Source organism: Canis aureus, chromosome 8 (genome assembly GCF_053574225.1).
Source record: "Canis aureus isolate CA01 chromosome 8, VMU_Caureus_v.1.0, whole genome shotgun sequence".
Taxonomy (NCBI): domain Eukaryota; kingdom Metazoa; phylum Chordata; class Mammalia; order Carnivora; family Canidae; genus Canis; species Canis aureus.
The window spans coordinates 67,236,708-67,259,172 of record NC_135618.1 but is presented as its reverse complement, the minus strand read 5'-3'; the positions used below and the strand labels follow the sequence as shown (position 1 = coordinate 67,259,172).

General features: G+C 41.3%; 1 protein-coding gene and 1 long non-coding RNA gene across 16 annotated transcripts in view; one reads left to right on the top strand and one right to left on the bottom strand.

The window, feature by feature from the left end:
- The window catches only part of TRRAP (transformation/transcription domain associated protein), a 115,402-nt gene that overhangs the window by 81,138 nt on the left and 11,799 nt on the right, over positions 1-22,465 (bottom strand). For 12 of the 15 annotated variants that reach the window (XM_077907794.1, XM_077907803.1, XM_077907802.1 and 9 more), the window contains 14 exons: positions 21,876-21,932; positions 20,042-20,167; positions 18,467-18,544; positions 18,171-18,259; positions 17,209-17,305; positions 14,889-15,027; positions 11,762-11,840; positions 9,833-10,067; positions 8,763-9,123; positions 8,577-8,674; positions 7,957-8,151; positions 6,948-7,139; positions 4,000-4,165; positions 1,841-2,097 (listed from right to left, as the gene is read on the bottom strand). In XM_077907794.1, coding sequence (XP_077763920.1) covers positions 1,841-2,097; positions 4,000-4,165; positions 6,948-7,139; positions 7,957-8,151; positions 8,577-8,674; positions 8,763-9,123; positions 9,833-10,067; positions 11,762-11,840; positions 14,889-15,027; positions 17,209-17,305; positions 18,171-18,259; positions 18,467-18,544; positions 20,042-20,167; positions 21,876-21,932 — 2,169 coding nt within the window. The remainder of the gene's footprint in view (positions 1-1,840; positions 2,098-3,999; positions 4,166-6,947; positions 7,140-7,956; positions 8,152-8,576; positions 8,675-8,762; positions 9,124-9,832; positions 10,068-11,761; positions 11,841-14,888; positions 15,028-17,208; positions 17,306-18,170; positions 18,260-18,466; positions 18,545-20,041; positions 20,168-21,875; positions 21,933-22,465) is intronic. The other 3 variants (XM_077907799.1, XM_077907806.1, XM_077907808.1) reach the window with 1 other exon arrangement.
- LOC144319551 (uncharacterized) lies at positions 1,606-12,866 on the top strand. The gene is made up of 4 exons (XR_013385364.1): positions 1,606-2,166; positions 5,703-5,859; positions 11,753-11,831; positions 12,501-12,866. It is a non-coding gene; the product is annotated as an uncharacterized LOC144319551 (long non-coding RNA).

Below are 22,465 nucleotides of genomic sequence, written 5' to 3'. Positions count from 1 at the left end.
GAAAATGCACATGTGAACATAAATGTCCTCCCACACCCCTGAAACACAAACGGTAGCATATTATAAATATTACAGAGCTCAAGAGCAAGAAAACTAGTAATGTATTGTTTAAGCATATATACAAAATGGGATCAGAAGCATGAGGGAAATGCTATTTACTGGTAAAGTTCTTGTCCTGAGGTCTGATGGGGAGTTCTCAGGTTTTTACTCCTACTATCATGCTTTGTAAAATACAAACATGACAAATTCCTACAAATAAATATGACAGATAAACTATCTTACACATCTCACGGTATAAGAAGGGAAACACGGATCATGACCGGATCTGGATTATGGGAATACATGACAAAGACGTGTACCTCATATTCACAATTAGTGTTAAGGACCACAAGCACTCAATGGTTTCAAAACACTTGTCAGTTTTCCCACAGTCCTTTACCTAAAACCACCACCTTAAGTCCTAAAAATTATTATGTCTATTTAAGTTTATTTTCTTAAATCACCTTCCATAATGATGACAGATATTACTGTCTAGGAATAGCCAATATAAAATCTTGGGACTCTTTTTTAAAGCAAAGCTTCAATTTCTCTTATGTCCCTAAAGGTCCAAAAAGGTTGGTCATTAATAAACACTGTTGAGGGGTGCTAAGCCTCCCTACCTCCACCCCTGGGCCCAGCCCAACCACCTTTCGTGTATTCTCAGGAGAGGGAAATTCTGCTAAACTCCCCAGGAGGGGGTGGCACTGGCAATGAGAGATGGGTGATGAGATCACAGAGAGATGCTATTTGTCTAGTAGGGGGGAGAGGGTGGGGGGGTTGTCTCCAAAAGCAGGAAATAGCTTCACCTCTGTCTCTCCCTAGGGCTGTCTGCCTCCTGGAATGGCAAGAGGCCCACAGTCCCATCCCTGCCTCCTCCTCCCACATGGTGCTCACCCACACCTGCATCAGGTTCAGAGTCTGCCTTCCAGAACCAAGAGTGCTGTTCTCAAGGCAGGTTCTCAATTCGCCAAATGATGGATGAGAAAGTAGACTTACAGGCCCTGACTTGACCTCCAGGACCATCCTCTCCCACCTAGATGGAGCCAAAGGTCTGCATTTCAGGACTGGTGGGGAAAGTCTCCCAACCCAGCCTGAAGTGCACGCTGCAATTTCCAATCTGGAATCCTATCTTACAGGAGTTGGCATTCTGACCCCTACTTGGGACCAAATACTCTCTACAAAAGGGGTAGATAAGTAACAAGCAGCCTAAACCTCTAACAATTACCAACTACATTATGAATCAATACAACAGCAAAACATGAAGGAAAAACCTAATATTTAATACACAAACTCTCACGAAGAGAAAATATAAAATGTTTTCACAAAACAAGCTCCTTGATTATCTGCTTCATTTCCCTTGACCCTAAAGTGGACCCCTGCGCTTCCGAGTTTGCTTCTCTTCAGTGTGTGGTATCTCCAGATCTTCTGTGGATAAAGGAAGGACCTCCCTGGAAGCGCACAGTAACCATAACATCTGCCTTCAGAGGTCATCAACTTAATGAGTACATGCCACTTGTAAAAGCTCTCTGCAAAGGGGGCAATACTACAAAACGAATGTCTCTTCAGCACATACAGTATTTCTTCATTCTTCACATCTTTGCATAAGCCAGAAGACTCACATAAAGCAAGTTGAAAGCTACACTACTTTATCTTGCAGAGAGCCCAATATGGGGCACGGAGAGCTCAGTGGAGGTCCAATACTTCTAGAAACCACTAGCCTAGAATTCCCCAGTAAGTAAGAACGGGTACAGGAGCACCCTGCATCCCGCCCTGCACTGGCACTGGAAGAGCCTGGGCTCACCTGCATGAGCTCCGCGCGGACCGGCTGAATGTGGTCATAGAGGAAATCAGGCTGCAGGTTGTCCACGCATAACTCCAAGGTCCTCAGGCCCTGGCTGACCAACGTCTGTGACCCGTTGAGAGCAGACACCAAGGGGTCCATGAGCATGGGCAGGTAGGGCAGGAGCGAGCTCAGCCTCACAGGCACTGTGAGACACAGCTCCACGAAGAGGTCCTTCATGTGCTGCTTATGCAGGCCGCTCTGCAGCATGTTCAGCCCTAAACACAGGGTTCAAGGACGGCAGAGAGGAGAGTTACTGCCAGACAGCCCAACACAAACTGTACAAGGTAACTGTTCTGCCTTTTATCATAAACATTAACGTGATAACAGGAAGATGTGTCAGGTCTTAATCTACCGCATTAGCTAAATCTATTCTATAATCGTAGCCCCTTCTGTCATGTTCAAAGTGATGATAGCAGGCTGCACACAATTATAAATTACAAATTAGAATTTAAGCTATAATTAATATAATTACTTAATGTCAAATTATCTTAATAAAATAGTTAACATTATATGTAGATCTTGTAGAAATCATGTTACATTGGGGCACCTGGGTGGCTCAGTCAGTTAGGTGTTCAACTCTTGATTTTGACTCAGGTCATGATCTCAGGATCATAAGATGGAGCCTGTGGGTACTGTGGAGCCTGCTTGGGATATCTATATATCTATACCAATAAATATGTAGATATCTCTCTATATATACATACATACATAAACATGGTAGGTTTTTAACAAGCCCAATCTAAAGACACGGACTCCAGTAAGGTGCAGTCACCTTCAGCTTGAGGTCTACAACCTAACATCTTTTCTCAGGCTTCCAACAGACTCCAATTGAGGTCTATGATATATTAAACACCCCCCCCCTTTTTTTTTAAATCCACTTTTGTTTCCTACCAATGGAGAGGATCTTCCTTTTTACTAAGTCAACCTCCCCACTCTTCATGAGGGTCCCCGGAGTGCCTTCCTAACTTCCTCACTGAGACACATCAGATGAGGACCTGCCCTGAGTACTGAGAGACAAACTAGCAAGAACGGAGAGAGCTCACAGAAACAGGGATCAGTGAAGGCATCACACAGCAGCAGCACTAGATTCAGAGTCCAAAGGAGGACAGGGAAAGGCTAAGTTCCCAGAAGGGGATCCACTTAACACAACTATGTAGGAAGAAACAAGCTTGCGGACAGCACAGAGAGTGCAGGAGGAGGAAACCAGATTCCTCAGAACAGAGGGCTCAGGCTGGTGAACAACCGGCAATGGGGTAAAATACAGAGAGTAGGGGATCCCTGGGTGGCGCAGCGGTTTGGCGCCTGCCTTTGGCCGGGGCGCGATTCTGGAGACCCGGGATCGAGTCCCACGTTGGGCTCCCGGTGCATGGAGCCTGCTTCTCCCTCTGCCTGTGTCTCTGCCTCTCTCTCTCTCTGTGACTATCATAAATAAATAAAAAATTAAAAAAAAAATTAAAAAAAAAATTAAAAAAAAAATACAGAGAGTAGAGTTGGATTATGGCTGGGCCACCTTGCATGGTGGACTTAGGGCCAAGTTATAGGCAATGTGGTCAACTATTTCCCAGTGCCTCCTAGGTATTACACGTTGTAAATAGCTTCTCTTTAAGCAGCCCCTTGAGCTCTATGTCTTGAAAGTATTCCTGATTATATGGAAATTATAGAATCCTAGTTATGTAAATTTGCAACAAAATAAAAATACACACTTATAAATCAGCTTTATAACTCCGATTCTCTTTCAATCTAGGGATCCCTGATATTATTACTAAGTAGCCCTAGAAACACTTTCTAGGCCTGCTTATTACCAAATGCTACAAAAATACAAGCAAGGTCTAACCAGGGTGATGAAAATCTTCCAATTCTGTTCAACTCTGAGCAGGGAGGGGAAGGTCTAGTCCTAAACAGGAGGGCTCCCTTCAAAATCCCACTGCTTTTAAAGAGAGTGGACACAGGGATGAACACACACACAAATACACACACACACCCCTCTGGCAGGGGACATACACATACATCCCCTCACAATGACCTTCGGTGGGTACAGAGGGCAAACCTCACAAACACAAGCAGCCAATTCACATGTGCACGCGAGACTAAGAGGCAACCAAAATCACTGCTCTGACCTTGTAGGAGATTTGGTAGGAGGGGCAAAAATTCCTGATACAGGAGGTCATGACTACCTCCTCCAATGGAGCGGAAGAGGGCCCGAAGCAGCAGGAAGTAGTTGTAGGGCTCTTTGGCAGTCTGTGCAAGCTCCATTGAGCTGTTCACAATTTTGTGCAGGTGGGGCTGCAGGGTGGAGAAAAGGCAGGTTAATAGGCTCTAAACAAGGAGGGGCCACACCACGTTTCACGCTGAAGGTTCACTGCAAACGGGAATGGAAGGTAATTCTGATGACTTCATTCCAAAGGGAAAACAAAACAAGATCTTTCCAGCCTTCATTTGGTTCAAATTAATTTGTCTTAAGATACATGCTGGTTTCCACCAGGGCGTCCAGGAAAAAAACATTTAATAGGTTCCCATGTTACTGTGTAGTTCCATGATGTTGAAAAGATGACAACTCTGGAGCAAGGTCTGTCAGCCCTACAATTCCTGTGAATATGGTCACTTCCTTTATAAGATATATGGTCACCTCCTTTAGAAGACTAAATAATCAAGATGAAGACGCCCATTTCTTCTAACAATCTAAATGCAAAAAGTAACCTAACAGAAATAAAAATTCACTATCAAATATGATACACAAAGTTGAGAAGACCCATGAAAATTGAGATTTTACATAAAGGGGTGTCTGACTCTTGATTTCAGCTCAGGTCATGATCTCAAGGTCATCTGATTGAGCCCTAGTTATGGCCCACACTCAGCACAAAATGTGCTTGTCCCTCCCCCTGCTTGTTTGCTTATGTGCTCTCTCTCCCTCTCCCTAATGAATAAATCAATCTTTTAAAAAAAAGAAAAAGTAAGGGGCACCTGGGTGGCTCAGTTGGTTAAGCTGCCTTTGGCTCAGGTCATGATCCTGGGAGTGATCCTCACTGAGTGCAGAGCCTGCTTCTACCTCTGACCCTCCCTCATCTCGTGCACACGCTCTTGGTAGCGTGTGCACTCTGTCATGCTCTCAAATAAAATCTTTTTTAGATAGTTAAAAAAAAATTTTTAACTTAGGTTATAAGGTTTTCAAAGATTTAATTTTAAAAGTAAGTATTTCTTTGATATAAAAGCACTTTATCAGCTTAAAGTAACTTTAATTAACATTTTAAGCCAGATTAGCTTTTTATTTAGTACTTCAGATCCTGGTTCTAACATGTGACAGGTTAGGCTGCACATGAAATGTTTTACAGGCATATTTAATGTGAACTGAAAAGTGCTGGTGTATCAGTGACACAGTTCCCAATCTGTTGTCCTAAATGGCACAATACAATTACTTTACAGACTAAATCGATTACATATATTATTTTGACAAGAAGTCTTAACGAAATTTGTTCTTTGAATGTTTTTCTTGAACAATATTCCAACATCCTTCCATTAAGGTTTGTTCTGTATTTTTTGTTGTTGTTCTGTATCTAACGTTAGCAAAAATTATATTTTTTTGAAGATGATAAATCACGTGGACACAGATCACAAATATTTTTTACCTTAGAAAAAGTCAAGTATTTTTCTTTCATAGTAACAGGAAAGTAACATCAAGGTTGTTGGTAAGTAATTACTATAGCATTGAAAAAAACCCTAAGGAAATAGTCACATAAAAGCAGAGATCACTGGTACTCTTTGTCGCCATCTGTACATTTACTACTCCAGGAAAAAAAAAAAAGGATCTTGTTTATATTTTCAGAATTCCCCTATGGGAAGATATCATTCCTCAGAGACAACTGGTGATAACATTCAACTTTCTGCAGGAATTAAAATACTCTGCCTTCGGTGGAAGTACATTTTTATTAGGTTTTTTGTTCTACCATCTGCTGCTTTTTCAGTGGGAGATGGAACCAGGGGTAAGTTTTTTAGCCATTTGCTAAAATCAAATAACTGATGAGATCAGATTATACTGCAATTAGTCATCCATAAAGATGTCAGGAAAAAAAAAAAAAAGATGTCAGGAGACACATTGCTCCAAGACAGTCTTAATAAGGAATACAAATTGGTTAAAATTTTTTATAAAAAGGGGGAAAATAAACAAATGGTCCCGAAACAAGATGTTCTTGTATTGCCACAGAAAATAAGAACAGAGAAGAAACAGAGTTAAAGTGCAGGATTGTTGACTTAATCAGAACTGTCAAAAAGCCAGCTATTTCTTTGGATAGGAGAAGTCAGGGAAGACATTTTTTCCCTCTTTGTTCCTTTCTATCACTCAATTTTTAAAATAGGATTGATGTGCTATTTTACTTGTGTAATCCAGAGAAATAAATTTGAATTAAAAAAAAAAATCAGTATTGGCAATACTAATGGCGACCCACTGCCGACCATAGGCATCTGAAGTTTTCGCTTTAAGTCATGGGTAAATAAATGAAGCTCTGCTTAGAAATATATAAGATATTTTCTACATTTGGCCCTTATTGGTTGCAAGTATTTTTTAATTCAAAGAGGGCAGCTTGGGTGGCTCAGCGGTTTAGCGCCACCTTCAGCCCAGGGTGTGATCCTGGAGACCTGGGATTGAGTCCCACGTCGGGCTCCCTGCATGCAGCCTGCTTCTCCCTCTGCCTGTGTCTCTGCCTCTCTCTCTCTCTCTCTCCTCTCTATGTAGTCTCATGAACAAATAAATAAAATTAAAAAAAAAAAATAATTCAAAGAACACTTTACAAATACAAAATAAGCAACTCCAGTCTGTGCAAAAGTGAAAACAGGAATTAAAAAACAACAATAAGGGACCCCTGGATGCCTCAGTGGTTGAGCATCTGCCTTCAGCCCAGGGCATGATCCCAGGATCTGGGATGAAGTCCCACATTGGGCTCCCCTGCATGGAGCCTGTTTCTCCGCTTCTCTCTATCTGTGTCTCTCATGAATAAATAAATAAATAATCTTTAAAAAAAAAAAACAAAACAATAGAACTCCCAAAGTACACTTGGATCTAAATGAGTTTTACCTTCAGCATTTGTTCATTTTCAGCTGCAAAGAGGGAGACAGAGCCAAAGACCAACTTGAATAGCTTGAGGTACAGGTTGGAGAGCTCCACGTGGGAGCCCATTTCCGGCAGGCGGTCCAGGAGGTACTCCACCAGAATCGTAGCAAACAGAGCTGAGGTAGTAGGGTTTGCCAAGAAGGAATTGGCAACAATCTGTCAAAACAAGACATACAGGTGACAAAAATAATCCCTTCCTCAAAGCAGCTTTAGCACAAACAATGAATTTTCCAAAAATACAAAATCAAACCTGTATCATATAATCCAAGAAATTAATTATCCACCCAAAGGAAAAAAAAACTAATAAATCTTCTGAGCACTGAGTGGAGCAGTTTACTTCAAAGACTTAGGTTCCTTATTTTATCCTCACCATCAAATGCCAAGAGCCTACCTCTAATGTACATTTAATTCCTACTAATGAAACTGATCCAAAACATATTGATACTTTGAAAAAAATTTAAGATTTTTTTTTTGAGATCTGAAAGAGACTGAGCATGAGACGGGGGAGAGGGAGAAGCAGACTCTCCCTGACCAGGGAGCCCAACTCAGGGCTTGAACCCAGGACCCTGGGATCATGACCTGAGCCAAAGGCAGATGCTTCACCAACTGAGCCACTTAGGCATCCCGAAAAAAATGTTAGTATTGTACCCTAATATTTCTCTAGTCAGTTAACTGCCCAATTCTTGATTTCAGCTCAGAGCAAGATCTTAGGGCCCTGAGATGGAGCCCTGCATTGGGCTCTGTGCTTATCAGGGAGTCTGCTTGAGATTCTTTCCCCCTCTGAACCTCCCCCACACCCCAACCCCACTCACACAAGCACACACATGCTCTCAAAAACTAAATGTTTTGTTCTACAAGCATATCCTTAGCCATATTATTTAGAAAACTCTCAAAATAAATGGAACACCAAGTATTCAACATATAAGTAACTTTAAATTTACTATTGAAAAGATAGGAAAAAGGAGTTTTATACCTGAAGAGCATAATTTTTTGAGATTCTTTCCACCATATAAGGGACCGTCGTTTGAAAGATCTCTTTAAATGTTAGGGGATTCATCATTGTGAACACACCAGCAAAGTGTTCCAACACCTCCTTCTCTTCCTTCATTCTGACAGTTTGGCAGTTTGCTACTCGAATGTATGTTTGTCCATTTCCTGCTATCTGGACCTAGCACGGGAAAAAAACCCACGGACATTAAAACTAGGCATCTCTGCACATATTCCATAAGTAGATAAGCTACATATTAAAACAGAACATTTCAAATTAGATAATAAATGCCCCATCCAATCTTTTACCTCGCTATTCTCAGCTTGATTTTGGAAAATAATCAAAATAAAAGAACTTTGCTAAGGGTTCCAAACAGGAATAAATTTAGTAAACTTAAATCTACTGCAGTCCACTTACACTAATCACCACCTCCCACAGAATGCACATACTGACACAAGTAAAACTCTTCACTTTTAACGCAATGCTACGCTACAGAACAAATACTGTCAACCATCCAAAACAATGACAGATGAGACTCTCAAGACCCCTTCCATCACTAGCATCTCTTCTACACTTGGGAGCCTGGTTCAAGGACACTTGCTTACCTGATAAATATCTAAAGCCTGCATTGCATATTTCACAAGTTTTATGTAAATCTGAGTTTCTTTGGGCTGTAACTGCTTGTTGGGAATGAACTGAGCTTCTGGAAGAGAGAAAGAATAATCAGTTACTGTGAATAAAACCCACTCTGTGAAAAACAGAATGTCTAAATAATTCAAGAGTGCAATTACCACCAGGTGCTTTACATGATGTTATACCCCACGTGATTGTCTTGACACCGCAGACCAAGGTTTTTACCAAACTTCGACAATCTGTGACCTGGAATGTCTGCTTGTCCTCCTTATCCTTTTCTCCTTGCTTTTCAAATGGAGGCACAGGGGCTGGGGTCACGGGAGTGGCAGGAGTGGGGGGCGGGGGTGGGGCGGGGGCAGGAACAGGCGCAGGGGAGGGGGCAGGGCCCGGGGCTGCAGGAGCAGTGGGCACCCCAGGCAGGGCTGCCTCCATGGCTCCAAGTTCTGACTGGGGCTTGCACTTCTTAAAAATCGCAGAGAGCTGGTACCGGGCGATGGTGTGGAATTTGAGAACAAAGACCTAACAAAGAGAAAGTGGCGAGAAAGACAAAAATCATTCCCTTTGATAGGCCAACAACCCTTTCAGAAGACAGAAAAAGGAACTCTCTGAATCTGAAACCACTTGCTGAGGTCGCTCTGCTTCACATGAAGGAAGAGAGTGTGCCATCTTCCCTGATGGTAACTACAGTGGCATCACTACTTCCACTGTTGCCATGAAGACTCTGGCTCAGCAAAGCTGGGGTACTTGTCAGATATGCCTGGGCATGGCCCACGCTACTCCAAAACCCAGACTATCACCCACTAGCCTTGGCAATTACACTCTACTCCAGTACCCACACCCCAACTGGGTGCCTCTCCAGAGGTGTTCACAGCGAACCCAGCCCTTGGCTATAGTGTCCCAGAAATACTCCATGTAAGTACTTGCTAGGAACCATGGTGTAAGAGCTTTCACCAATTATGTCCTATCTCTCACAACAATCCCAGGAGACAGACACTGTGATTACCCCTTGGTTAGATGAGTAGGCTGGCACAGAGAAGTTAAGCATCTTGCCTCAGGGCATTGGCTAGTTAATGGGGAGCAGGGATTTGACCCCAGGTGGTCTGACACCAGGGATCCAGCCTAACAATCTGACAGTAGCATAAACTTATTAGCAAAGCACTTGTACAAGTTTAGCAGTGGGTGGGATTAAAGAGAGCAGGTTGTTGACACCTCCCAGGAGAACCGGTACCTCCAGCATCCGCATTAGGACATCTCTCCCATTGCCACTCTCCTGCTCACTCTTGGAGCGGATACAGTCCACCAGGTTCAGCAGCAGCTTGCAGGACATGGTCTGGATGCTGCTAGGCAGAGACTCATCATCGATGTTCTTGGCAAAGAGCTGGACGGCGAGGGAGAGGTCACTCAGGGGCAGGTGCTGACGGACATGGTGCACGAGATCGGCCAATGTGCTGTAGGCGAGGGGCCTGTGGGCAGAGACCTCTGCTAGTGTGCGTGTCAACATTCCCATGGGGCCACGTCCGCAGGCCACTGTTTCTCCTGCTATGTGCCCCAGCAATTCATGATCGGGGTGGGACATTTGGGGCACGCTTACTATAGTTCCAGTTTTCCCAGCTACATGACCACAATGCTCAAGCCTAGTCTCAGTGCCTAAATGTTTACCTCCAAAGTTCTTGCACGTCATGGTGACGATTGCACATACAGTACACAAGCAGAAATAATCACCAGCTCAATCACACACAAAACGGGTTTTGTTACTCAAATATAAACCACTGTGTGCCAATTAACACCTTAGACATTGTGCCCATTTTACGGAGATAGAAAAAGAACATTTGGGCTACTGAGCACTTTCACGGACTAAACATCTGGATACCCACCATGTGCCAGCCATGAGCTAAAAACCAGTGTGCCCGTGACCAAAGTGAATAGGAAGCCCTCAGGAAGCTCATGTATAGGAGGAGAAACATTGGAACAAGTGGTACAGTACGTGCTATGGGAGATGTGAAAACGCACCATGACAAAGACCAGAGGGGGAACTGCTCTTAGAGGGCAGGCAAAGCCCCTTTGAAAAGGTCACACTGATGCTGAGACCTTAAGGATAAAAGGGCCATAGGGCAGACAGCCAGAGACATCTCCAGATGGAGGAAACTGGACAAAGGCCCTGAGTAGGAACGGCCAACATGCCACAGATGCCAGCGTGGCTGCAGCAGGTCTGGGAAAGTAGAGCCAAATTCCACGCAAGCGGTGAGGCTGGTGGTCTTTTCCAAGGGCAACAGAGAGCCACTGGAAGATCTCAAGCAGGAGTGACATGATCTATGTCCAACTGCAGACAAGTTCAACTGCAAGCTATAAAAAAAAGTGTCTTCACATTTGTAACTATTTTATATGGAAAACTAGTCTACACTATTCTCAAACTGTTCTGCATATTTTTCAAAAGACCTACCACACTTCCCATATTAGAACCAAAAAATTACTGATATTGATTCATTTTACATTGTAAAAGATAATATTAACTTTCCCCTTTAGAAACAATAAACATGGGATCCCTGGGTGGCACAGAGGTTTGGCGCCTGCCTTTGGCCCAGGGCGCGGTCCTGGATATCCGGGATCGAATCCCACGTCAGGCTCCCGGTGCATGGAGCCTGCTTCTCCCTCTGCCTGTGTCTCTGCCTCTCTCTCTCTCTCACTGTGTGCCTATCATAAATAAATAAAAGTTTAAAAAAAAAAAATTAAAAAAAAAGAAACAATAAACATGGCCACAACTACATTTTATGAAATACGTAAGAAAATAAAGCTAGAAGGAAACACATCAAAATATTATCCACTTTACTTGAATTCTCTGTGTAGAACCAAAAGGTGAAAGAAAACCTTCTTGCTTCTTGTTGGGTCCATAATAAAGAGATACATTTGTTATATAAAAAGAAAAAAACAACAACAGAAAAACCAATACAAATTAGATACAATTTTACCTACAATTTAAATCAAAACACCTATGAATTTTTCCCCATAAGCTAAGGCACAAAAAGCAACCTAAGGCATTTCCAAATTTCCTGCAATTCTAAACCTAAAGGGAGAGTAAAGCCTATGTATGCTGCAACATTCATAACATAAAGTGCCAGGGTTCACTGACCCTCCTGTGTTTTATCAACAGATATCATACCTGAGAGTCTCTCGAGCAGTATATCCTGATCCAATTAGTATGGATTCATCAAACAGCTTGTCCATGCAAGGTATGAACTCTAGAACACAAATGTTCATCGCATATGTCACCAATGACACCAATGACACCGTGAACTACTTAACAGTAGCCAATCTACAGTCTAGATTTGGAAAAGTGTGGGCAGGAGAAATATACATGTGCTGTATTTCAGTCCAAGACACTGGCTTTGCTGGGCCACACACACTCTGTATCACAGAATAAGAAAAAATCAGCTTCCTGTTCCCTGGCAGAGAATCTGCCCCTAGTACTTCATGGAGGTCCATCCCATCATTCTTAAAAGCTGCCACCAGAAGGGCACCTGGCTGGCTCAGTCGGAAGAGCATGTGACTCATGGTTGTGGGGTTGGGAGTTTGAGCTCCACGATGGGCGTAGAGATTACTTAAAAATAAAACAAATCTTAAATATATATGAAAAAAAAGCTGCCACCATCCACCCACACCTATCTGGAGAGGAGGAGCTGCGTCTCCTAAATGTCTCTTTATCTACTGGCCTGAACTCACCTTTCTTAAACATTTTATGATTACTTATTATGGAAATAAGGGTATTTCTCCATATAACTTACAAAAGTCTAAAAATTCTCCAGGGTTCTCTTACACATGGAGCCCAGGTTAGGGGTCCCTACACATTGGGTGAGGCAGACTATAAACTCAACACGAGTTCTCTCTCTCTAATCCTGCAGATGGCATCATGACCAAACCTCTTCCCTACTCCCCTGGAGGCCTGTAGACTTCACCAGGGTAGAAACAGCTGGTCTTCACTCGAAGACAAATCACATTTCTGAGGATGTACAGATAAGGCAGCAACCTACATTTTTTAGGCCTCTCTTCCACACTCCCCTAGGGAGCCCTGGCCACAAACATCCAAAGGATGTTTAGATTCTGGAATAAGCCTGGCATTGTTGCCAGCGTCAGTAAATCAAATAAAATAAAGTACACTCTCCACCAGCTAACAGCTACTAAGGGTCAAAGCTATAATAGAAGTGTATACACTGGAGAGACACAATGCACATCTCCAGTTAACTCCCAAAGCAAAGCAGCACAGGGACAAGTGCCAAATGAAAAAGCAGCCAGCAATCCCTCTAAAGTTAGAGAAGGGAATGTGCCTGATATGTCCTCAGTGAGGTGGCCAAGAGGAAGGAGGCACAGAAGGAAAAATGCAAAGGACTCAGGCACCAACCACTGGTGGCTGGTGGGTTGGCTAGGGACAAGCAACATGTGCAAGGAGGAAGTGGTAAGAAACTGAGTTGTATGACGCTAGTTCCCAGATTCCCTCCATGACCCAGAATCAGAGTCTCCAGAAAAATGGGTAACATTGTTGAACAGCTAGGTTTTCTCAAACTACTGCTCTTCAGAATTTGTGCAAATAAGTTACCTCTTGGTATCGTTTTGGATGCCAAAAAAGCAGGGCTAACTGAAAATGTGAGTGGATGTGTAAATTTTAGCTATATAAACACATTTTTTTTGTATTTTCAAACAATATAATAATGTACAATAACACTAACATCTGAAATAATTCCTTAAGTATTTCTTTAAATGAAACCCTTTTTGAGATGTGATGTTACCCACCAAAGTCCAAGAACTACTATAGTTTTCAAAGCAAAGTATCGTGAAGTATTTTGTTAAAAAAATAAATAAATAAAATCAATCAGTAGAGAGACTTGAAAGGGGGGAGAGGGGCTCTGAAAGCTGAATTCAACAAGCCTGATGCAATCAAACCCTGAGAGCAGCATCTTAGAAACACAACGATCTTTGTGGAAGAGCCCAAAGGCTGAAACAAAGCCCTCACCAGGGCTGGGCTGCAGGCGATGGAACACGATTCCCTGATAAGCATGGGAAAGGGTTTTTTATCTGTCAGCATTTCAACAAGTAGAAACCTCTTGCTACACAGCTCCCCAAGCACACCTTCCAGAGTCTCATTACTCAAATGGCAGGAATGCTAATGGTTAATCTGAGAACCACAGTGAATAGATTATACACTTCCATTTAAAATTATTTTATTATAATATTGTTCAGTGGTGAACATGCAGAAGAGCCACATATGGCCAAGGGAGCCATGACTGTACAAACTGCGATGGCCCTTGGCCGTGGAGGCACATGGGAGGCTTTGCGGGATGGTGACACTGAATTTCTCAACATGGAGGACGTGCACACACATTTGTTCTGTAGTTTTTTGCAAAATCATACATTTCTTTTCGGTACTCTATAAATTACATTAAAAAGAGTTTTTAAAAAAGTCTATATTCTACTCAGCTATATCCATACTTAATATCACTATAACTTGTATTTTAACAGCATAAAACACCTGAGCTTTATTGTATTAATTCATGTGTTACTACTCAAACCGTACGCTACATGTTTAAAAACTACATAAGAAAGCCAGTTTTACAGATGCTCCAATTTACAAGCCAGGCAAATAAAACAGTGAATATTCAATCATTACTGGCGAAAGATTACCATCTCAAAACAGGATGAAAAAAAAAATAATAAACCCAAAACAATTAGGATATAACTTTGATGTAATGATTTGGACATAGAAAATAGAAAAGTATTTTAAAATTATATATCAATAATTGATAGAAAAAGTATAATTATCAGATTAGCAAAAAGCAAGTAATTTTGTGCATAAAAAACAGGACCAATTTACCATTTTCACAGTGTGGAGAAAGAAAATTCTGTTTTCTTCTCACCTTTTAAAGACTGTTAGCTGTGAGTTAATGAGTAAACAGCTACTTGCAGTTTCAAAAGGTATGTAGCCAAAAGGCAGAGAAGTACCAGGAGATGCTGAGGACGCGCCATTATGCTAAGAAAATGATCACATTAATCACGAGACTGTTGGGAAGACATGGGGAGAATGCTGGTGGCAAGCAAAGTAGAGAGGCAGACCGAGAGTGCGGAGGCAACAAGGCAGAGAAAGAAAGAGGAAGCGTAAATCTGAGAGAGCGGTAAAGAAAAGGACACATGGAGCCTAAAACACCCAAGCAAACTAAAGACTCAGACCAACAAGGGGATGCCTACAGTACCACAGGCAGACAGGCCCATGCAAGCATTCCAAGATAAAGTGGACGTACGGTTTCTTAGCTCCGTGGTGAGGATATGCTTTGCAGCAATCAAAAGCTCCTTTCTGAGGTGTGCAGTCTCTGCAGGGCAATTAGAAAGTAACTGTAACATTCCTTTCACCATCTGCTGAGAGTACTTGGTCACCAACTCCTGCAAAACGAGGATGGAAATAACAAAGTAATATTGACATAGATGGGATGGGTAAGAAAAACCCCAATTTTATAAACTCAAAAAAGTTCAGTAAGACTAAGTGTGGCTCAAAGGACCCTCATGAAGTAATCACCCTCATAAACAAGCAGCATCTGGAAAGTTTTAATAGTTTGGGTGCTTGCTGCCACCGTGGAAGGACGTACAGCGGTGTTTAGTAGTTTCTTTTACACGATGGGATTATGGATGACTTCTTTGTATTTTTCTGTTTTCCCAGCTTTTAACAATGAATACGAATCACTTCCTTATTGGTGGGAAGGAGGGGGAATATTGAAAATTTCATAGGACATAATCTACAAAAAAAAAAGAACATAATCTACTCTGTCATCCCGTTAACATATGTTGTGAATGACACCAGAGACCCCTTTCCCTCAAGAACAAGCTCTCATCATTTTCCTTCTGAGGAGTAGTAACAATGCAATTCACCAAGGTAGCTCAAGCTGGCTAAAATACCCAAGAGTACCTAATTCAGATTTTCAAAACCAAATGTTCCGTATTCTCAGTGCAAATTATCATTATCTAGACAAATGCCCTTAAAAAAGGAAAGAGCTATGAATGCTTTCCAAGATAGTTTTTATTCTCAACAATTTGGCAAACATGTTTTCATTTTTACTTTCCTGAAAATAACAAAGTTTTTTCCTTAAAAAAACAACTGCAATATAATTCCACTGCTATACAATAGGTCAGGACTAGGTTTATCCCACACTTGAGAACCACAACTACACCAAAAGTTTACACAAAAACATTCTATGACTAATGGGAAATAAGGTCATTTCTTTCCTCCAAGTTCTTCTCAGGATTGAAATAAAGACAGACTACAACTACGAGTGGGAAAAACAGAACTGAAATCACCCTCCAGCCTATCGAAGAACACTGCAAACTCTATCACCGGCTTATGAATTATGCCATTTTTTTAAAGTTCCAATCTCTCCTCAAAAATTGCACTGACACAGAAGTCAATGCAACATACATGCCCACACAAGTATCTGTGTGCCCATGTCCATTTATGATGGACTCATTAACAATGGCCAGAAACGCAATCAGCGGATCCAAGACAGAAGGGACATCGCTGGTTGCCAGGAGCTAAGGGCCATAGGAAACTGAATGGCACTGCCAACCAGGGCCAGGAAGACTTTTTTTTTTTTTTTTTTTTTGCCAAGAAGACTTTTCAGGGTGAAGAAACAGTACTAAAATGGGATGGTGGGGATAGTGGTACAAGGCTGTAAATAAACTAAAACCCACTTACTGAATACTTTTAAAAGAGTGAATTTTATTTTATTTTTTTAAAGAGTGAATTTTATATGTAAATTATATCCTGATAAAGCTGCTTTAAAAAAATTAGAAACAACTCAGATGCTCAGCAACTGGTGAGAGTGGCTACACCTAGCATAGCACACCCATACAGGTCAGTACTGCAGCTTCAGATGACGCTGCCCCCTCAAATTCATGTTGAGGTCCTCAGCCCTACTGTGACTGCACCCAGAAACCAGAGATAATTAAGGTCAAATGAAGTCTTAAGTACAGGGCCCTAATCCGATGGGACTGTGGCCTCAGAAGAGAACCAGCCATCTCTCACCCGTCCCCACTCACCCGTCCCCATGTGAGGACACAGAAAGAAGGCGGCTACTAGCAACACAGGAGAGTCCTTGCCAGAACCTGAACCCTGAAGGGACCTTGATATTGGCCCTCCCAACTTCCAGAACTGTGAGCAAATAAATTTTTGTTGTTTGAGCCATCTAGTCTATGCCATTTTGTTAGGAAGCCTAGACAGACCAAGACAACTAACCCCAATAAAAATAAAATAACAAGAATAAATTTCAGTGCTACTGCTAAGTGAAAGTGATACTCAAAAGGTTATATACATTACCCAAGTCATTTTTTTGACTTCTGGAAAACGCAAAACTAGGTGCCACAAAGCAAGTCAGTGTTTGCCAGGGACTGGGGAGAAAATGGACTATGAACGTGTAAAAGGAATTTTGAAATATTCTACGTTTGGGGGGTGGGGGTGGGGTTTACTAACTGTATGCATCTGTCAATTTGCAGAACTGTGTATCTGCAAAAGGTGAATTTTATTGCATGTAAATTATATCTCAGTAAACTTGACTTAAAAGTTAATGAACTTACCTGATAAATTCGGATAATATAAGCTAAAAATGACAATGTTTTAATCTGAGCAGCAATAAAGTCAGCATACAACTCCTTGTTGTAAAGCTTGTGTTGCCTAAATGAGAAGTGAATAGAATTTACAGTATTAGCTCTTAACTCTTTAGGTGGTGTTAGATTTAATCAAAGCCTATAATAATGACTAAGTCCTAAAAGCATGATTTCTACACAGATCATAACACAGCACCAACTGTAAACATTCTACATTTGTGTGCAGTTCCAAATAATGCAAAGGGTTTAAAGGCATAAAGCAAGCGGCTCTCGAAACCATTCCAGAGCAGCTGCAATGTGCATCCCAGAGCCAATGCCAGGCTGACCCACTCGGCCAGCAGACTCTATCAGGGACTGTCTGCTCCATGAAAGACCCCAGTTAGGGCCACCAGGGATTGTTACGGCTGATTCACCCTCAGATCCCCCCTCCAATGACCCAAAGCCAGATGGGCAGCAGTCAAGAGAGTGAGTGACAAAGGCCTCAAGAGGATGCTTGTAAGTTTGAGAAGAAGCCTCACTGGGGCTTCCAAAGATAAATATGTACAGTTCACACGTTGAATGATTGGTGAGGGGGAACAAGGGGTAGAGAACATTTTAGCAGTCATGCTGAAAGGCACAGCAAGAACTGGGCTTGAAGGTGGCAAGGCTTGTCTATCCCACAGCTGGGAGTGAGCACAGTAACACCTAATGATAGTTCTAAATTCACAAGACACAAAAACCCAAAATATTAGCTCATCTTTTCAAAATAAGAAACTAAAACTATTCACATCATTATTCAAATGTAAGCTCAAAAAGTCAAAAATGCGTATCATCTGACCAAAATGTTATCACCCAGAATTTCCATGTCTTACAAAAGATGACAGCAAGTATATTTTTATTTGGAATTAAAGAACCGTGGCAGTCAGCCATGTTGCTGTCCACAGAAATCTCACCTGGCTTGTGCAGACACCTGAATTGCAATGGTATTCATGATCAAGGGCACAAACTCAGCCACAACATTGTGGATGTTCAGTTTGTAGAGCTAAAAAAGCAAACACAGCAGATTTTCATGCTCTTACACTAGGCTACAGCAAAATAATTTGGCATACCAAAAAACCCCTAAGATTCATTACATTAGTCAGCATGTGTACATCACACGCATCTTCCATTTGCCACAGAAAATTAGATATGAACTTTGTCATAAAATAAGAATCCCCAAACCCAAGAAACTAATAAGCAATGTGCATACCTGATACATTAGAACAACAATAATGGGCAATTCTGCCAACACTTTTAGAGAAAGAGATCCTCTTGGAATGATGGAATGCTGTAAGAGAGAAGCAAGCAGGACCACGGTTATCACTATGGCACTTAAAAGAGCCTGCTACTAGCCTCACCCCAGCAAAATGGAAAGAATTGCCACATCTTTGTAAATACCTGTGGTGAAAGAGCCAAACTATTTTGAAAACAAAGCACAAAGAACTATCATTTAATATAAAGGTTTGTCTATTTCCTTTGGTTTGTCTATTTTCTGATGTTGTAAAAACATCAGAAAAATTTGTCAAAACTTAGACATTCAAATCACTTGAAGAAATTTTATTTTTATTTATTTATTTAGATTTTATTTATTTATTCATGAGAGACACAGAGAGAGAGAGAGGCAGAGACACAGGCAGAGGGAGAAGCAGGCTCCATGCAGGGAGCCCGACATGGGACTCGATCCCGGGACTCCAGGGTCACCCTCCGGGCCAAAGGCAGGTGCCAAGCCAGGGATCCCCACTTGAAGAAATTTTAAATTAATATCTATTAATTGATTCAAAAGAACAACATCAGAAAGTACAAATTTACCTAGTTTCAAATATACTTCTAAACACAGAATGTTTATGATATTTTTAAAAATTTAATAGTTTTATTTTTTTTATTTTTTTATTTTTTTTAATTTAATAGTTTTAATGTTGACATAAGAACTCCCAGCGCAGGTAAGCAAAATGTCAGACTCAGAAAATGTCAGGACAATGGGCAGGGGCAGACAAAAAAGAAAAGAATGACTGAAACTGAAAATGAGTTTCTAGTTCCAGAAGAGAAAAGGAATGAAAGCTTCAAAATGCAGTTTCTTGTTTACCCTAGCACAAATGAAAACATTCTGCAAAATTATAAAACAAATATAGATGATATTCTTAACTCAATCCTGAAAACAGGCCTCGTAATTGCTCAGTACAGGTTACCTGTGTACCATATACATCCAATACAATGTATTACTTGCAGACAACACCAGTATGACCTTCACAAAATTCCACATGACAGGGCTCTCAGATAATGAGAGAGAAAATTAAGCTAGAACAAATGTTATATGCTTTGCAACAGTCAAAAAGCCCAATGGTGGTGCTGGAACATGGTCCCCAAGCTTCTGTCCCCAGAGCCCACACTCTCAGGTACCGAGGTAGAAATTTATATATGTAGCTTTATTTTTTTTCACTTTTTAAAATCAACTTTTTTTTCTTAAATATATGTAGCTTTAAAGGGACTTTGTTAATGTCAGGGCTAAGGATGGAGCAGCGATCCCCTCGGCTGGGCAGCTGTCTTTCCAATAGGTGATTTTGGATTTCCACTAGTTTCCGTTCAGCACTTCAGGGTTGCATTAAGAATCAGTGAAGCTTTCTCAGGCACACACATTTATGTTATCTTAAATGCCCCAACTGTTTAGAGAAAAAAAACCCACAATATACTAAAAAATATACATAAAAAGTCCGTATCTCATTATTTTCCTCTACCCAGTACAGAAGACAGGAATAAAAACAAAGCAAAACAACTGAAAAAAACTTACTGTTCTCGTCTCACTGTCCTCACGCTCTGGATTGACTTTCACAGCAATTGTTGTGATCATACCAACCATTTCCGGGGGAGGGACTGTGTTCTCAGGGATCACCTGAGGGTTCTCAAAGTAGCGGTTCTGCATAGAAAGAGTGGAAGTCATTCTTCCTCATGTCAGACACAATATTTCTCAATGAAACACACCCAACCTGTGCTGGAAGAAATCCAACGTTATACCCGTCTCTGTCACACAGATGCCATAACTTTGAGTCCTCTATGGGTGAAGGTAACACGGCAGTGACAATATTCTCTACCCCAACAATGGAAAACGAAAACTTGCCCAAAGTATTTTCTACCTTTGTTCCCAGCTGGTGATAGACGTAATGCACGACATGCTACATTACTACCTCATGTAGCCCATGCCTCTAGTGGTAGGAACCCAGAAGCTAGGCCCCACTGAGTCCACTTTCCAAAGTCTCCTTCAGAGAACAAAGACAGGAACCACAACAAAGCACAGACATTTTTAAAAGCCAGGGCCTCATTGCCATCCTCAGTTCTAAATGTAATTTGGACTTTATGTTAAATAAAACAGCTTCTGACAAACAGCAGCTTTTCTGGCTGAAATGACAGGCTGACAGGACTTGGCAACCCAGAACTCAATTAAGTTTTACACATTCTTAAGTTAAAATCCTTAAAACAGGGGCACCTGGGTGGCTCAGTGATTGAATGTCTGCCTTTGGCTCAGGGCATGATATCAGGGTCCTGGGATTGAGTCTCGCATCAGGCTCCGCACAGGGGAGCCTGCTTCTCCCTCTACCTATGTCTCTGCCTCTGTGTGTCTTTCATGAATAAATAAATAAAGTCTTTAAAAAAAATCCTTAAGGGGATCCCTGAGTGGCGCAGTGGTTTGGCGCCTGCCTTTGGCCCAGGGCGCGATCCTGGAGACCCGGGATCGAGTCCCACGTCAGGCTCCCGGTGCATGGAGCCTGCTTCTCCCTCTGCCTGTGTCTCTGCCTCTCTCTCTCTCTGTGTGTGTGTGTGACTGTCATAAATAAATAAATAAATAAATAATTTAAAAAAATCCTTAAAATACCAAAGGAGTCCATTTTACTTCGTTAATTTTTTAAAAATTGTTTTTAAATTAAAAAGAAAATCTTTAGAAAACTCTTGACTTACGAAGAGATTTACGCACAATGATTTTTACCATTACTTATGACAGGAGCTGAAAATCTGAAAAAGCAGCACCACGGAGACAGTCCAGGTACATGCATAGGACAGGAAGTTATGGGGCCACTAAGAACTAGGACCCCCAACAGAAATGTTCCGGAGGATGTTCCAAACTGGTTGTTGCAAGCCAGAGTAAGGTGGGGAGGAGCACACCCTCAGGCACACCATGCCCGTCCCCACACTTCTGACGCCAGTTAGAAAGACTTCTTTGAACATTGGAAAGAATTTTAAGGATACTGAAAAGGAGGCTGAAAGTGTACACCACTTCCCGAAAAAGGCTTCACAACAGGAATACAACCATCTTTAAAAAACATGAAAAATGCGAAAAAACAAAACTTCAACATCAATGATTGCTTACAAATTTGCCTTGGTTTTGTCGCAAATTTCTACAATAAAAATATTTTATTGCTTTTATGTCAAAAATAATGTATTTAAACAGTGAAAGCAAGAGAATTCTTTTAAATGCTGATGTATTAACCTACATTTTGACCACCACTAACTACTCCTCATTCTAAAATCAGCATTCCCCTCGGTTACTCTTTCAACCCAAATATTCCAAATTCCCTTTGGAATGAGGAAATAAATGAATATAAGTAAGAAAGTCAATATTAAAAACATACCACTACTTTTGGAAGCTCCTTGTAAATCTGTTTCACAAAATCCAAAAAATGATGTATCTAAAAATAAAATTTTAAAAAGAGAGTGTAAGGAAGATATTTATCAACAGAAAACGCTCATAGTGGGTAGCAAAAACATTAATAGTATTAACATGTTAGAACTCATAAAACTGGCAGGAAAAATGTCAGACTCAAAATACAGACAAGCCAAAAAAGAAACACAAAGGAAATAAGTTTCTAATTCAGGAAGGGCAAAGGAATGAAAATTAAAATAAATGCCACTTCTTGCCTTTCAAAAAGTACTGCTACACCCTGCAAGATAGAGTCCAACAGGAGAGAGACTCTCCCATACTACCAGGGGAAGTGTCAAGTGCTCAAACCTTTCTGGAAATCGCCTTAACAATTTCAGAAGCATTAAAGCATTAACACTTCTGACTTGATAATCCTACTATTACAAACCCAGTCCATGAAATAATCTGAACTGTCAACAAGACACTCAGCAAAGTCCTAAAATAAAAATTTTGAAATACCTTAAATATCCAAACACAAGGGCATCATAAGAAAGACTATTAGGCACCCATGAAAAACTTCCT